General features: G+C 49.0%; 1 protein-coding gene across 1 annotated transcript; it reads left to right on the top strand.

Annotated features, from left to right (window-relative positions):
• The first annotated feature begins 8,991 nt into the window (after positions 1-8,991).
• Positions 8,992-11,069, top strand: LOC112660095 (steroid receptor associated and regulated protein). Its single transcript, XM_049106913.1, has 2 exons — positions 8,992-9,164; positions 10,216-11,069. Exons 1-2 carry the CDS (start codon positions 9,131-9,133, stop codon positions 10,641-10,643), a joined length of 462 nt encoding a protein of 153 aa, XP_048962870.1. The 5' UTR covers positions 8,992-9,130; the 3' UTR covers positions 10,644-11,069.
• Positions 11,070-17,026: the final 5,957 nt, after the last annotated feature.

The following is a 17,026-nucleotide window of genomic DNA, read 5'->3' as shown; positions in this document are numbered from 1 at the left end:
TAGGTGATTGCTGCTGGCAAGCCAGGTCATGCAGATATGAGGGTTTGCAGCGGTGCACGGTGGCTAGTCTCCAGCTTCATGAATGTTCTGAAGCATCTGTGAAATGGTGACAGCCAAACTCAGCATTCTAGAGCCTGGGAACCAGCTTCTAGTCCCAAATCTAGACCCATGGGTTCCTGCTGGTGATATGTTGAATGCAATGATCTCAGTGGTGGTGGCTCCTTGATTCCTCATCTTTCTGATTATGTCAGAGTAGCCTCTGGTTGGTGAGTTCTATGGTGTTCTGGGAGCCATTACTAGAGGACCAGTCTGGAGACCCTTCTTTCAGCCCCTCCAATAATGTTATAGATGCTTAATTTTCTGTATTAAACCTCTTTCTGGGGGCGGCCCAGGTGGCTCAGCAGTTTAGCGCCGCCCTCAGCCCTGGGCTTGATCCTGGAGACCCGAGATCGAGCCCCGCGTCAGGCTCCCTGCTTGGAGCCTGCTTCTCCCTCTGCGTGTGTATGTGTGTGTGTGTGTGTGTGTGTGTGTCATTAATAAATAAATAAAATCTTAAAAATAAATAAGTAAATAAACAAACCTCTTTCTGCTTAAAAGAAGTTTGGAGACAACATGAGGGATCCTTGTAGGATGGACATGTACCGCACCTTGACCGTATCAATGTATACATCCTGGTTGGGATACGGTGGTACTATAGTTTTGCAAGATGTTAGCATGATGAAAACTGGGTAAAGAAGGATGGCAGTGGAATCGCTCTGTATCATTTCTTACAATTGCATGTGAACTGGGGCGCATAGGTGGTTCAGTCTGGTGAGCATTCGACTCTTGATTTCCGCTTGAGTCACGACCTCAGGATCATAGGCTCTGCACTCGGCGCAGAATTGGCTTCAGATTCTCTCCCTCTCCCTCTGCCTCCCACCCCTGCTGGCGCTGACTCTCGTTTCCTCTAAGGAAAAAAAACAACACAAAAACAATTGCATGTGAGCCTACATTTTTTTTTTTAAATAAAAAGTTTAAAGAGAAAGCCCAGCAAGGTTTCTATTTCTGCAAGAAAATGTACCCGAGGGGTCAAGGCATTAGATTCAAAGGTGATACAGATCTAGCCTATTTTGCTCAGAGAAAAAATAGTTACATAAGTTGTCACTTATCACAATAAGTATTGTTGCCTCAGGGAAAGTGCCTAATAAAGACAGGCTTTGATAGATGGAGTAGTTGCCACAACTGACCATTACGGAGGAATGAGGACGATAAGGACTGTCAGGTAGGCTGGCTATTTATAACTGCACTGAACAATTTCAAAAAAGAAATATTTAGGGTTTAAATTTTCAGCTCAAGAAAGGACCAGAGAAGCAAGGTCCATTCCTGACTACTCTAAAAAATTTATCTCAGGACACCTGGGTGGCTCACTGGTTGAGTGCCTGCCTTCAGCTCAGGCTGTGACCCCAGGATCCTGGATCGAGTCCGAGTCCCGGATGGGGCTCCCTGCAGGGAGCCTGCTTCTCCCTCTGCCTAAGTCTCTGCTTCTCTCTCTGTGTCCCTCATGAATAAATAAATAAAATCTAAAAAAAAATTTTTTTTATCTCATCTCATGTAGCTACAGAGCTTATGTAGCCAAAATTCCGACCTGATCCTGTGGGTTGCTGAACTGTAATATAATTGCAACAGAAGCTGTAGTCACAGGCTGACCAGGTGCACGGAATGGGAACAAGTGGCACTTAGAAATCAAGACAGGGGTGTTTGGGCGGATGCAGATGACTAAGTTCCCTGACTCTCCAAATCTAAAATTAACTGAAACTCTTGCCATAGACGCAGCCCCCTCCTCCCACTGAATGAGACTGACTCTGCTTTCCCTGGAAAGCACGTAATGACCTTATCTGAGGAAGTTATTTGCAAAGATATGCTGATTCCCCTCAGAGATCGCCATCCTTTATTTGTCTCCAGATCTGAGTCCCAGTCCAGAGTGCCCCAGGGAACAATCACGTGGTCTGACCTTAGAGGTGATTTACAAAAGAAAGAAAAAGAAAAGGAAAAGGAAAGAAAAAGGAAGCCTTAACTAATAAATGAGCTGAAACCTAGAGAATATACCTGTAAGGTAGACATGTTAAGTCAGGGAGGAAGGAACATAATATTAAGCTTGGCTAAATTTATAAATATAAATGGGCATTGCAGAGACTTTGGGGTTTTATATTTTTGTTATTTATTTATGATAGTCACACAGAGAGAAAGAGAGAGGCAGAGACATAGGCAGAGGGAGAAGCAGGCTCCATGCACAGGGAGCCCGACGTGGGATTCCAGGATCACGCCCTGGGCCAAAGGCAGGTGCTAAACCGCTGCACCACCCAGGGATCCTGACTTTGGGGTTTTAATGTCCCAGCTCAAACAACTGAGAATGGTCCTTTTTTTTTTTTTAAGATTTATTTATTCATGAGAGACACAGAGAGAAAGGCAGAGACATAGGCAGAGGGAGAAGCAGGCTCCCTGCGGGGAGCCCGATATGGGACTCGATCCTGGATCCTGGGATCAGGCCCTGAGCCGAAGGCAGATGCTCAACCATCTGCTCAACCGCTGAGCCACCCAGGTGTTGTAACAGCACAGTGGGTTGATTGAAAATTTAGACCCAACAGTGGTCCTCATTAACTGAAGCTGAGATGCCAGAAACTCCTTAGAACAAAACAGAAGGAGAATCTACAAATTCAGCCCAGGTGGCTGAGAGCAGGAGCGAAGTGTACTTCTGCTGCTGGAATGAGTGAAGGATCAAGACTTGCCTGGCTTCTCACTAGGGGGTGTTGCTCCCGTCTATTCCTAATAGACTCCCTCCCCCCAGGCTTGTCCCCTCCAGTGCCCTCACCCCTTAGCTGTCCAAGGGACACACAGCCCCCCCCCACCTCTGAGTCTCCAGCCAAAACCTCATCCACCCTCTACCCTAAAGTCCTCCCGAAGCTCAATTATTAAGTACACGTGAGCCTTCTCCCAGTGAAGAGAATTTCAATGGTTGGCCAGCTTGTGGCTATAAACTTGACAAAGTTTAGCTATAGATAAACTGACAAATGTCTGTTTATACAATTTGGGTTTTTATCAGTTTGATTACACACAGGTTGAAAGTCATGAATAACATAACAGTATATTATAAATGCAGCGATGTTTTCTCTGCTTGTCCGGAAATGGTTTTCTTAACTCTTCACACGCATCCTTGACCTACACTTTTTAAATTCAAGCCCATTTTGAAAATGTTACAAAGTACTAGATAAAATAGGGGCCCCTGCCTGGCTTAGTCAGTGGAGTGACTCTTGATCTCAGGGTCATGAGTTTGAGCCTGGGTGTAAAGTTTACTTTAAAAAAGAAAAGGAGGGCAGCCTGGGTGGCTCAGCGGTTTGGCGCCTGCCTTTGGCCCGGGGTGTGATCCTGGAGTCCCGGGATCGAGTCCCGCATTGGGCTCTCTGCATGGAGCCTGCTTCTCTCTGTCTCTCATGAATAAATAAATAAAATCTTAAAAAATAATAAAAAAGGAAAGGAGCACCTGGGTGGCTCAGTGAGGAGTGTCTGTCTTCCGTTCAGGTCATGATCCTGGGGTTCTGGGATCGAGTCCCACCTTGGGCTCCCCTCAGGGAGCCTGCCTCTGTCTCTCATGAATAAATAAATAAAATCTTTTGGAGAGAAAGAGAGAAAGAAAAGAAAAGAAAAGGAAAGGAAAGAAAAAAAAGAAAAGAAAAGAAAAGAGAAAAGAGGAAAGGAAGGAAAGGGAAGGAAAGGAAAGGAAAGAAAAGGAAAGAAAGAAAGGAAAGGGAAGGAAAGGAAAGGAAAGGAAAGAAAAGGAAAGAAAAGGAAAGGAAAGGAAAGGAAAGGAAAGAAAAAAAAGAAAAGAAAAGAAAAGAGAAAAGAGGGAAGGGAAGGGAAGGGAAGGGAAGGGAGGAAGGGAGGGAAGGGAAGGGAAGGGAAGGGAAGGAAAAAAGAGGGCAGCCCGGGTGGCTCAGCGGTTTAGTGTTGCCTTTGGCCCAGGGCATGATCCTGGAGACCCTGGATCAAGTCCCTATGTGGAGCCTGCTTCTCCCTCTGCCTGTGTCTCTGCATCTCTCTCTTTCTGTGTCTCTCATGAATAAATAAATAAAATCTTTAAAACAAAAAATGAAGATCTTTGCCTGAATTAATGATTTCATTAAAGTTTGTAAATTGATGCATTTCTGATACTATGATTGCTACCACACTTATTAGCTGGACTTCTTTTAAGTTCTTGCTTATTTAAATAACCTCTATCCCCAACATTAGGCTCGAACTCAGGACCCCAAGATCCAGAGTAGCTCGCTCTTCTGACTCAGTCAGCCAGGCACTCCAATTAGGACAATAGTTACCTGGAAATATAGTTCATTCAGAGAAGTAGGACAGAGCTAATTTCCTTTGAAAAAAATAACAGCTTTAATTGAGATATAATTCACAGGCCATACAATTCACCCTTTGCAAGTGTGTATCTACTCTGGTGGGTTTTACTATATTCACACAGTTGTGCAGCCATCACTACTGTCTAATTTCAGAACGTTTCCATGGTGCCAAACAGAAACCCTTAGAGCCATTAGCAGTCACTCCCCACCTCCCTCAGCCCCTTGGTAACAAGGAGTCTACTTTGTGTCTATGGTTTTGCCTACTTGAAACATTTGATAGAAATGGAATCACACAGCCTGAGGTCTTTAACTGACTGGCTTCTTTCACTTTGTTTTCAAGCTTCATCCATGCAATGGCATGTGTCAGTATTTCACTCTTTTGTTGTTGAATAATATTCTACTGTAGGACTATATCACATCTGGTTTATCCATTCATCAGTTGATGCACATTTGAGTTGTTTTCACCTCTGCTATTATAAATCTATATATGTTTACCTTTGCTTTTTTTTTAAGGTTTTAGTTATTCATTCATGAGATACATAGAGAAGCAGAGACACAGGCAGAGGGAGAAGCAGGCTCCCCGCTGAGCAGGGAGCCCAACATGGAACTTGATCCCAGGACTCTGGGATCATAACCTGAATCGAAGGCAGACACTTAACCAACTGTGCTACCCACGCCCCCTCCCCCCGCCTTTTTAAAGATTCTTAAGTAATATCTATCCCCACATGGAGCTTGAACTTAGGACCCTGAGATCAAGCGTCACTGGCTCCTCAAACTGAGCCACTCAGTTGCCCCTAATTTCCTTTTAATCTTCAATTTTCAGAGTAAGAAGAAGATGTTCTGGTTACTTCCACTGATGTCCAATGAGAGTTCTCCTTACTCCCTTTTGTAAATTAATTTTAAAATTCCAGAGTAATTTTAGATGTATTGAAAAGTTGCAAAGATATTATTACAGAGTCCCTGTACACTCCACAGCCAGTCTCCCCCATTGTTAACTTTGTAGGTAAGCATGGAATATTTGTCACAACTAAGAAAACAACATTGGTACGGTACTATTAACCAAACTCCAGGCTTTTTTTTTTTTTAAAGATTTTTATTTTATTTACTCGTGAGAGATACAGAGTGAGAGAGAGGCAGAGACACAGGCAGAGGGAGACACAGGCTCCATGCAGGGAGCCTGACGTGGGACTCGATCCCGGGACTCCAGGATCACACCCTGGGCTGCAGGCGGCGCTAAACCACTGTGCCATCGGGGCTGCCCTCCAGGCTTCTTTTGGATATCACAGGTTTTTCTGCTAATATCCTTTCTTGATTCCAGGATCCAATCAAGGATCCCACAATGCACTTCATTGCTGTGTCTTCCTATTCTCCTCCCTTCTGTGATGGTTTCTCTGTCTTCTTTTTCATTATCTTGACTGTTTGAGGAGCACCAGGCAGGTATTTTGCAGAATGTCCGTTAGTTCAGATTTTCCCGGTATTTTTTCTCATGGTTAGACCAGGGTTATGTGTCTTGGGGGAAGGAGACCACAGATGAGACGTGCCCTTCTCATCCCAGGTTCTCAGGAGTGCAGGGTGTTCACATGTGCCCTGTCAAAGAACACAAGCAATGATATCCAGCTAGAATTTAATTTTATTTTCTTTGACTTTTGCACAGTCTATCAGTTTTCTATTGCTGTAACAAAGTACCACAATCTAGGAGCTTAAAGCAACAACACAAGTTTATTATCAGTCAGTCAGACGCCTAACATGGGTTTCCTTGAGCTGAAATTAAGATGTTGGCAAGGAAGTTCCTCATGCAGGTCCTAGAGGGAAAAAAAAAATCCCCTTTCTTGCCTTTTCCAGTTTACAGAAGCCGCCCGGATTCCTCAACCCATGGTCCCCTTACACCATCTTCGAAGCCAGCAATAACAGGTGAGTCTCACATCCTGTCTCTGGCCTTTTTCCATCAACACATCTGCTTCTAACTCCACTGGTAAATGTTCTCCAATTTTAAGGACTAGTGTGATTAAATTGTCCTCACTCGGATAATTTAGGATAATCTCCCCCTCTCAAAGTCCATACCAGTGATGTGATTTATATTAAGAAATATCTATATCTGGTCTCTGTCCAGTTCCTGGCACAGAGCTCCTAACACCCTTTGGAATTGCCCAAGTGTTGAGAGCAAGGAGGGTGTCTTTTGTTATACTAATGAGGTGATTTTAATTTTTTAATTTTTTAAAAGATTTATTCATTTATTTGAGAGAGAGCGAGAAAGCGAGTATGTGGGGTGGGAGATGAGCAGAGAGAGAGGGACAAGTAGACTCCAAGCCGTGCTCGGATCCCCACGCAGGTCCAATCTTAGGACCCAGAGATCCTGACCTGAGCCAAAACCAAGAGCCAGAAGCTCAACCGACTGAGCCGCCCAGGTGCTCTGCGAGGTGACTTTTAGAAAGACCTTAGGTCACCTAAGGTTGGGCCTGGTGGCCAGGGGAACCAAAAAAGTGATTCGATTGGAACTTTCAGCCCCACCCACGGGTGTCCCTTCCCCACGGAGGGAAGAGGGGCTGGGAGATTGCCTTCAGTCACTAATGGTCAATGATTTAATCAATCGTGAAGGTGGTGGAGAAGATTCAGGAAGAGTGGCGAGCTCAGAGAGTAGCAGGAGCTCCTCCCCTTTCTCCATCCCTTGCCCTGTGCATCTCTTCCATCTGGTTGTCCCGAGTCCTATCCTTTTATAATAAACTGGTCATCTTGTAAGTAAAATGTTTCTCTGACTTCTGTGTGCCACTCTAGCAGAACTGAGTTAATTGCTTGCTGGTGTGGGAAATACAGGCACGCGCACACACACCGGAATCGATGTTAGAAGTGGAATATCCTTCATCACAACAGCAAAGTCCTCTTTGCTGTGTCAGGAAACATTTTCACAGGTTCTGGAGACCAGGGCATGGATATCTTTGGGGGACCATTATTCTTTTACCACACAGAGTTACTTGTACAGAAGTGATACTGTTACAGTTCATGAAACAATACCAATTTTCTTTTTAAAATGTATTTCTGGGGCCCCTGGGTGGCTCAGTGATTGAGTCGGCCTTGAGCTCAGGTTGTGATCCTGGGATCGAGTCCCACATTGGGCTCCCTGCGTGGAGCCTGCTTCTCCCTCTGCCTGTGTCTCTGCCTCTGTGTGTCTCTTGTGAATAAATATATAAAATCTTTTTTAAAAATGGAGGTACAAACTTGCAGTTATAAGACGGATAAGTTGGGGCACCTGGGTGGCTCAGTCAATGGAGGGGCTGACTCTTGATTTTGGCTAAGGTTGTGATCTCAGGGTCATGAGATCAAGCCCCAAATCAGGCTCTGCGCTCAGCATGGAATCTCCGTGTTCCCCTCCCTCCGCTCCTCCCCTGCCACTCATGCTTGCTCACTCTCTCAAATAAAATCTACAATAATAATAATAATTTTAAAATAAAATGAGTAAGTCACAAAGATGAAAGATACAGTATGGGTAATTGATATTGTAATAATTTTGTGTGGTGACAGATGGTAACTACACTCGCCATGGTGAGCATTTCCTCACATGGATAAGTGCCAAATCATTATGTCCATGTCATACACCTGAAACTAATATAATATTGTATATCAATTATACTTCCATTTAAAAATGATAATAATAGGGGCACCTGAGGTGGCTCAGTGGTTGAGTGTCTGCCTTTGGCTCAGGTCGTGATCCCGGGGTCTTGGGACCACGTCCCCTATTGGGCTCCCTGCAAGGAGCCTGCTTCTTCCTCTGCCTGGGTCTCTACCTCTCTCTCTCTCTCTGTCTCTCATGAATAAATAAATCTTAAAAAAAAATGAGAGATAATAATAGAGTATATACATTTTTTCAATAAAAATAATCGGTTGATTTATTTTTTATTTTTATTTTTTAAATTTTTATTTATTTATGATAGTCACACAGAGAGAGAGACAGAGAGAGGCAGAGACACAGGCAGAGGGAGAAGCAGGCTCCATGCACCGGGAGCCTGACGTGGGACTCGATCCCGGGTCTCCAGGATCGCGCCCTGGGCGAAAGGCAGACGCTAAACCGCTGCGCCACCCAGGGATCCCCCAATCGGTTGATTTAAAGGATGCTGTAGACTGTCCGTGTCCTACACAAATTCATATTTTGAAACCAAATCCCCAGTGAGATGGGGTGTGAAGGCTGGAGCCTTTGGGGGTGATTAGATCATGAGGGTGGAGCCCTCATGATGAGATTAGTGCCCTGATATAAGAGACTCCAGAGAGCATCTGTGCTCATTCTGCCCCATGAAGACCCTTCCGGAAAGAGCCATCCATGAACCAGTGAGTCCTCACCAAACTCAGAATCTGTGGACCTCCTGATTTGGACTTCCAGCATCCAGGACCGTGGGAAATACTTGTTTCTTGTCTAAGTCTGGACAGGCTAAGACAAAAGGACATGTAGGAGGCTGCTGGTGTTGAAAGAAATAGTGTCTGGTAGAAGGCCTGCCTCTCGGTGACCCGACAACAATCCTGTTGACATAACCCTGTTGATCAAAGCAATCCGCTAGCTGCCCCAGGCCAGTTCCTGTGGCTCTTGGTGGAATTCACTCAGCAGATCCGGATCCGGTAAATATAAAAGGTCTGGTCCTTGGGTGGGGAGCTACATCCTGGAAGAGGCTGCTGAGAAGTTGTCCTCCTGCCAGAGCTAGAAGTTCTCCAGGGTGGCAGGAGAAGTGAGGCCCTCAGGAGACCCCAGTGACCAAAGAGCTAGCCCCAAAGTCATGGGCCTTGAGACCGACCTGGAGACCAGCTCAGGTAAGAGGGGGCGGGGGGGTGCTCTGCACCGCGGAAAGACCAGCCAAGGGGGCGCTGGGGAGGACAGACACCCTCCCCGGAGCTGCAGGGGTTTGCAAGCCACGAATGGGCTTCAGTGGATTCCCTGTGCCCACAAACCTACCAGAACATGAGCTTCCTTCCAAGCCTGTGTTGTGATGAAGGGCACACGGTTAAGAGTGGATTTATTTGTTATTCGGGTAACTCAAAAAAGTTCACTATTGGGCAGCCCGGGTGGCGCAGCAGTTTAGCGCCGCCTTCAACCCAGGGCCTAATTCTGGAGACCCGGGATCGAGTCCCGCGTCGGGCTCCCTGCATGGAGCCTGCTTCTCCCTCTGCCTGTGTCTCTGCCTCTCTCTTTATGGGTCTCTCATGAATAAATAAAATCTTTTTTAAAAAATCGCCATTTAAGAGTACAGGCTTTGGATTCATGGGTAGCTGCACTGGCGCTCACTTCGTTGACAGACAAGTCGACAGCTTGGTGCGCAGCTTGTCCCTGAGCTGGGTCGGGAGGGCACGATAGTAAGAGCAGGGATTCCCGGGACAGACAGACAGCCCGGGCACTACCGTGTGTGGGGACAAGGTTGTGTGGAGGCGGGGGGGGGGGGGGCACTATTTGTACAAGCTGAGTCTCAGCTTCCTGGTCTGTAAAGGGTGGCAGGACCTTCCTCTCGCTCCAGGACCCCATTACTTACACAGTGTGGTCCGAGGACCAGCAGCACTGGCATTCCCTGGGAGCTCGTTAAAAATCTGGAACCTCAGCCCCCCACCCCCCCAACCTCCTCCAGGCACCAGAGTCCGCACAAGGCCGTCGTGCAGGTCGTGTGCACAGTACAGAAGCTCGGATGCCTGGGGCAATGCTTTTCGGGGAAAGCAGGATTTCAACTCGGGTCTCCTGGGTGCTGAAACCCCTGCCCTTAGAAAACCCTACTGGGCAGTTAAACTCTCCTCGAGGGAAGGAGGAAGGGAATGAATGAAACCACACTCTCCTGTGCCAACGTAAAGCCTTGGGCTTTTCCTTCCTTCCTTCCAGGTGGGAAGCCGGCCTGCCATCAGAAGGCCATCCCCGCTGCTCACCTGACTTTCATTATCGACTGTGCTCGTGGCAAACCACTCGCCCTAGTAGCACCCCCGGTGCCACCCCGAGCCCCTGGTCCTAATCTAGGACCTGTCACTTCTCCAATGAAGACCTACATCTTGTTCTGTGGAGAAAACCAGCCCCACTTGACTCAGGAGGCCCCTCTGGGTGGGGGACACCTTGCCCACACCAGGGGCACCCTGCCGCCCTGCAGAGGGACTATAACCCCAGCTTCCGCCCCGGTCAGTCCACTGGTCCCTCAGGAGGCTCCTGAGGCCAAGGGAAGCCCCTTGAAGACTGTGCCCTCCAGGTCTTCAGCTTGGGGAACGGTCATAGGCTCGCTCAAAGCCCTCTCCTCCTGTGTCTGTGGGCAGGCAGATTAACTGGGAGAGCCTGGCCATGGAGAAGGGGGTTGGCACAGCAGGTTCCAGAGCTCAGGGGCTGGGGCTGCAGCTCCCAGAGCCCAGCCCCTCTTCTCCAGCCAAGCAGAAAGAAATCTTTGCACCAGGCCCAACAAAGAGCATTAGATCGATCAAGGACATCTGAACCAGCCACCAAGTACACACTCAAGGGTCTCCTGCTTCCTCCTCCCTGTCTCCATTCACCCTCCAGCAGGAGTAGGCTAAGGCACCTGCACATGGAAAGAAGCCAATTCGCTCATACGGCAAATCCTAATGGAGCATCTTCTATCCGCCAGCTCTGCAAAGTACCAGGGGAGACATCACAGCTTTCTTGGAGCTTATTCTCGGGGAGGTGGGTGGGGGTGAGGGAAAGAGTTAAGTAACCAAATAAATAAGGATGATTTTGAACAGTGATGGAATGGGTGCTTTGTTGGAACTGAAATGGGGTGCCGGGATGGGACGTGATGGGCCCAAAGAGCTGGGTGGGAAAGGCTTCTGGGCGGGTAACGAAGTATGGTCTGAAAGGAGAAGAAGGGGCACCTGGGTGGTTCAGTCGGTTAAGCACCTGCCTTCGACTCAGGTCATGATCCCAGGGTCCTGGGATCGAGGCCCCCCGGTGGGCTCCCTGCTCAGTGGGGCATCTGCTTCTCTCCTGCTGTGCCTACTTGTGCTCTCTCTCTGTCAAATGATAAATAAAATCTTAAAAATAAATAAAAGATGAGAAGGAGCCAGCACTGTGGGAATCCAAGGGCCAACCTGAGCCAGGGCCAGGATGCCCCAGTGCGATGGGCAGGAGCAGTGAGCTGTCCGCGGCCATCCCGGCTCCCAGGCAAGTGTGTGGGTCACTGGGAGGCATAGATGCCAAGTGGGAAAATTCAGAGACCCAGGTGGGACCTGCCAATCTAAAATGGGAAATAAGGGACACTCCTTAGAAGGGCACGGGAGGTGCTCAGAAAGGTAATAGAGTATCATGTTTGAACAGAGATAAATGTAAGAGCCCATTTCCTGAGCAGCTACTACATTCGTACCAGGCTGATGTATCCCTAGGGACACAAGGGTGGGTGGCTCCTGTGTCACCGGGCAGTCAGGTTACCCAGCGGGAAGTGGGGTCACCGGTGTGGGTGTGAGGGTGTGTGTGGGCCTAAGATGCAGTGTTGTGTGGAATGCTGCATCAACTCCTCTGAGGGAGTATGTCTCAAGGCTTTCTCGTTAAAATTGCTGATGTTCAGGGGGCACCTGGGTGGCTCAGTGGGTTAAGCATCTGGCTCTTGATTTCTGCTCAGGTCATGATCTCAGGGTCCTGAGATTGAGCCCCCTACCTCCCATGCTCAGCAGGGAGTCTACTTCAGATTCCCTCCTTCTCCCTTTGCCCCTTCCCCCTCCCTCTCTAAAAAAAAAAAATTGCTGAATGGTCACGTATTTATTCAATGGTTATTTTACTAGTTTCCTACAAACACTAGTAGCTAAGGTGTATTAGCCATTTGCCCTGTGCCAGGGAAGGGACATCCTTGCAGTGCCAGGATGAGGAAGCACAGATCAGGGAACTGAGGGATGCCCTCAGGTCCCACACACTGGTGCAGTTCCAATTAGATCCCAGGCATGCCTGGTGCTCAGGTTGCTCCCAGCCCCAGGTGGCCTCTCGTCCCAGCAGAATCTCTCCTAGGCAGAGGAGATCCAGAGAGAACAGCCATAACTCAGTCCTCCAGGAGTCCACAGCCTGATGGGGGAGGCAAGAAAGGAAGATGGCCAAAGCTGGTAAGTGCAAGTTAAGGACACACAGAATAAGGCTGGAGCTGGAGGAGGGTGTCCAGTCCTCTCTGGGGGAGGTGTTCAGGGAGGGCTTCCTGAAAGAAGTGATGTCTAGACCAAGATTTGACCAGTGAGTGAGCCACACAAAGGTGAGGGAACAGTGAGGGGAGGGTTCCAGGAAGTGAGTGAGCCACACAAAGGTGAGGGGCTAGGGCGGGGAGGGTTCCAGGAAGAAGGACCAGAGTCATTCAGTTTGGCTGGAGTATTAATTCACTCTCACCAAGTATTTATTGGGCACCCACTGTGTGCCAGGCTCTGGGCTGGACTCTCAGCTGGAGCAGTGATAAGACAGATAAGCCCTCACCCTGAAGGAGCTTATTCTCTAGTTGGGGGAAGACAACTCATGCATGTGTACACGCAGCAGTGGCCAGAGAAATGGCAGGGACCTCACTGTGAGGCCTTGCAGGCCAAGATGAGATAGAGCATGTGACTTTTTTTTAAACTTTATTTATTTATTTAGTAATCTCTAAACCCATCACAGGGCTTGGACTCAAGACCCCGAGATCAAGAATTGCTTGTTCTTCCCACTGAGCCAGCCAGGCGCCATGAACATGTGACTCTTGATCTTAGGGTCTTGAGTTCAAGCCCCAGGTTGGGCGTAGAGCTTACTTAAAAGCAAAAAACCCAAACTTTCCCTAGCTCTTGTGCTGGGACCAGAAGGCAGGGGTTGGGGAGGCCGGAGCTTAGGAGGCTGAGCCTAATCCAGGCAAAGAGGAGTGTCAACTTGGGCTAGAGAGGCAGTGACAGAGTAATCTGGAGGACATCTGTCCCTCCTCCCTCCTCCCCGGGCTGAGAATCACTGGACTAGAAGAACCCACAAAGACGCAGCTGCACAGGGAGTTAGAAGCTCTCCAGGAAGAGGGTGGGCCTGTGGCTGCACGTCCAGTTTTGTAACAGCAGGTGTCACCCTATCATCAGACTGCAGGGCACGGTGTCCTGGCCTGGCCAGGAAGGTAGACAACGGCTGGGCGTGGGGCCAAGAGTCCTGGGCTGGCCACCCAGTGGGGTCCATGTTTCCAGAAGCCAAACTGCAGTCTAACCAACACCCCTTTTTGTCCCAATAATGACTATGTGTGAGTGTGTCTGTGTGTGTGTGTATATATATATTTTAAGTTTATTTATATTTTAGTACTCTAAACCCAGCATGGGGCTCAAACTCATAATCCTGAGGTCGAGAGTCACCTGCTCTCTGACAGAACCAGCCAGGTGACCCACGGCTCTGTATATTTTTATATGCACCACACACCACCTCTGTTCCTCTCATACCAGACCAGAGAGGTAGGTATGACTTTTATCGCCATTCTACAGGTAAGGAAGGAGACAGAGCTCAAAGCCAAACCCCAGGCAGTGTGACTACACACCCGTAAGCCACAGCATCATGACCCTGAGCTTTGTGGCCGTCATCGTGTTCACGTTTGTTCAATGAGCAAATGGTTTTACGAGGACCCAGCCGAGGGCCTGGCAGTATGTAGAGGGTGTGTGGGGCTCAACAGGTGAGCAGGGCCCTCACTGAGATGGAACACACCAGGGGGCGACGGGGGGCGGAGGGAAGAGCTCGGTTAGTCTCTCCACCCACAATCCTGTGAGGGACTATCCCATTTTACAGAGGTGGAAACTGAGGCTCAGGTAGGGAAAGCAACTGGCCCAGGGTCACATAGCTAGCAAGTGGCAGAGCCAGGGTTGAAATGAAGGTAGTTTGACCTCAGGGCTTTGCCTACCATCCATACTGTATTCTGTTGAGGGAATGAATCCTTAAACAAGTGACTTTATTGAACCAGTGGGTTAACGTGTGAGTGAGTGAAGGTGTTTCCAGGTTGGCAACCTTGCTTGATCAGGACTGTGTCCCCACGGGCAGCCCCGGTGCCTCAGCGGTTTAGCGCTGCCTTCCGCCCAGGGCCTGATCCTGGAGACCCGGAATCGAGTCCCGCATCGGGCTCCCTGCATGGAGCCTGCTTCTCCCTCTGCCTGTGTCTCTGCCTCTCTCTCTCTCATGAATAAATAAATTCAAAAAATCTTAAAAAAAAAAAAAGATTTATTTATCCATGAGAGACACAGAGAGAGAGACTCGATCCCGGGTCTCCAGGATCACACCCTGGGCTGAAGGGGACGCTAAACCGCTGAGCCACCCGGGCTGCCCATAAATAAAATCTTTAAAAAAACAAAGACTGTGTCTCCGGTACCTTAAAGTGACTCTATGTAATAGGTGGTGGTTGAGAATTGCGCGAGGAGGGGAGATGGGCGACTGGGTGGCGCAGTTGGTTGAGCCCTTGGCTCTTGGCTTCTGCTCAGGTCATGATCTCAGGGTCGTGGGAGGGAGCCCCGGGCTGGACTCTGCACTCAGCCAGGAGTCTGCTTGGGATTCTTTCTCTCCCTCTGCCTCTGCCCCTCCGGGTCTCATTCTCTCTCTCCCCCTCTAAGATATATACATAAACCTATTTTTTCTTTTTAAAAATATTTTATTTATTAATTTGACCGAGGGAAAGATAGAGAGAGAGAGCACAAGCAGGGGGAGAAGCAGGCCGACCACTGAGCAGGGAGCCTGATGTGGGGCTTGATCCCAGGACCCCGGATCATGACCTGAGATGATGGCAGATGTTTAACTGACTGAGTCATGCAGGTGTCCCTAAATAAATCTTTAAAAAAATAATTACATTTAAAAAAAGAAAGAGGAGAGGGAGAGGAGGGCAGATGAAAGGAAGGCGCAGATTTGCCATCCTGCCCTCTCCTCTCAGGTTCTCTAAGGCCAGCCGCCCTGCCTTGTGCCCAGGGGGCCCATACCCAGTCTAGTAGCCCCCAGACTCCCATAAGAGATTGTCCCCAGGTCCGGGCCTTGGAGGGCCTCCGAGTTGGGGACTGGCCCGGCTGGCTGGTCACCATGAGCCCCAGGCCAGGTATGAGGTGGCCCAGCTGTGCTGACTGTAAATAACACTCCCTCCCCTGCCCCGAGGCTCCTGCCCTGGGCACAGTCCCTCAGACTCGTCACCTTGCCCCTCCGGAACCTTGTTCGGAAAACAAGCACGGTTTTAACGAGACTTCGGCATTTACTGAGTTTGTACTAAAACACCATCTCTCTGTGGCTCCTCATAGCAGACCTGGGAGGGTGGGGTCTGATCTTTGTTTATGGGATGAGGTAACTAAAGCTTCCAGAGGTTTCTTTCCACCCCCACCTCCACCTCCAGAGCCTAGACAGGCTCTTCTGAGACAGCGAGGGGACCTTTTAGCTCTGCCCTTACCTGCTTTTCATGGAGAGGAGACTGCAGCTACCAGGGGAGCTCCTCTGCGGCTCTGGCCTGAGTCTTGGTCTCGATGGAGCCACAGCAGCGTGGGTGAGGTGGAGACGTCGGGATCCAAATCTAAGTGAAGTCACAGTAGCTGAGCCCCACTGGGCATTGTCAGGCCATGGCATACCTGAGCTCCAGTCTGCTACTGCGTGCGTTACGTGTAACAACCCTAGCGAGTGGATTCTACTAGCACCGCTTACAGATAGGACAACTGAGGCACAGAGGGATTATGTTACTTATAGGGGATCACACAGCTCAGAAGCAGCAGAGCCAAGATTCAGACCCAGGGAGTGTAGCTCCAGAGTCCATGCTGACCCTCCACTAATTACTGAGGCTTTTTAGCTTTTCAAAAAAATCTTACAAACATGTATTTATAAAAAATAAAACAAAAACAAAAACATGTACTTACAAACATTTATTTATAAAAAATAAAACACAAACAAACAAAAAAAAACCATGTACTTATGTTTGTACTTATGGCATGGCTCCATGCCAGGCTTGGGAGCAAGAGGGCAAAATAAGGCACCTTGTGCCCTTGCAGAACTAGGATCCGATGCAGACTGGGGAGAGGGGTGTGGGGAGGGGGTTACAGGGTGGGAGGTAGGAGTTACCTCCGGGCCAGGGAAAGGTGGCCATGAGCATGAAGGGGTTGGCCTGGAAGAAATGCCCCGGCCTGAGCTTCTAGAGGCCCGGGTCTCCATCTCACCTGTGCCACTGACTTCTGTGTGACCCTGGGTAAGGCCCTAGCCCTCCCTGGGCCTTGGTTTCCCCACCACACCAAGAGGACAGGCTGGCCAACCAAGTGGGTGGCTCACCGTCAGGCAAGCACCCCTTTCATCTGAGTTTCAGTTTCTTTTGAGCACAAAGTTTGGGCCCGGGCTTCTTTGGACTTGTCTGTGCCCCTGAGCTGGCAGGTCTAGAGGGCTTTCTGGAGGAGGTGGTTTTGGGCCTGAATGTGAGGAAACCTTCTAGGTCCCTGGCGCCCTTCCGGGTCTCTGGCAGCACCCGACCTGGACTTTTTCACAGGTCACAGGTCTCCAGCCTTGGAAGGCTGCATCTTTTCAGCCTCTCTTGCCTTCCTACCAGGTCCACTCCCCAAACTAGAGGATGTACAAGTCTGCCTTCCCTGTACAGGATGCCCGGATAGGGCCAGGGGAGCTGACTTAACCCTGGGGTGGTGTCATGTGTGTGTTGGGGGGTGGAGGGGGACTGATTTGGGCTTCCTAGACCCAGCAGAGGACTTCTAGAGCCATAGACAAAGATTCAAATCCCAAC

Source organism: Canis lupus, chromosome 2 (assembly GCF_003254725.2).
Source record: "Canis lupus dingo isolate Sandy chromosome 2, ASM325472v2, whole genome shotgun sequence".
In the NCBI taxonomy this organism is placed as follows: domain Eukaryota; kingdom Metazoa; phylum Chordata; class Mammalia; order Carnivora; family Canidae; genus Canis; species Canis lupus.
This window is presented reverse-complemented; position numbering and strand designations above follow the sequence as displayed.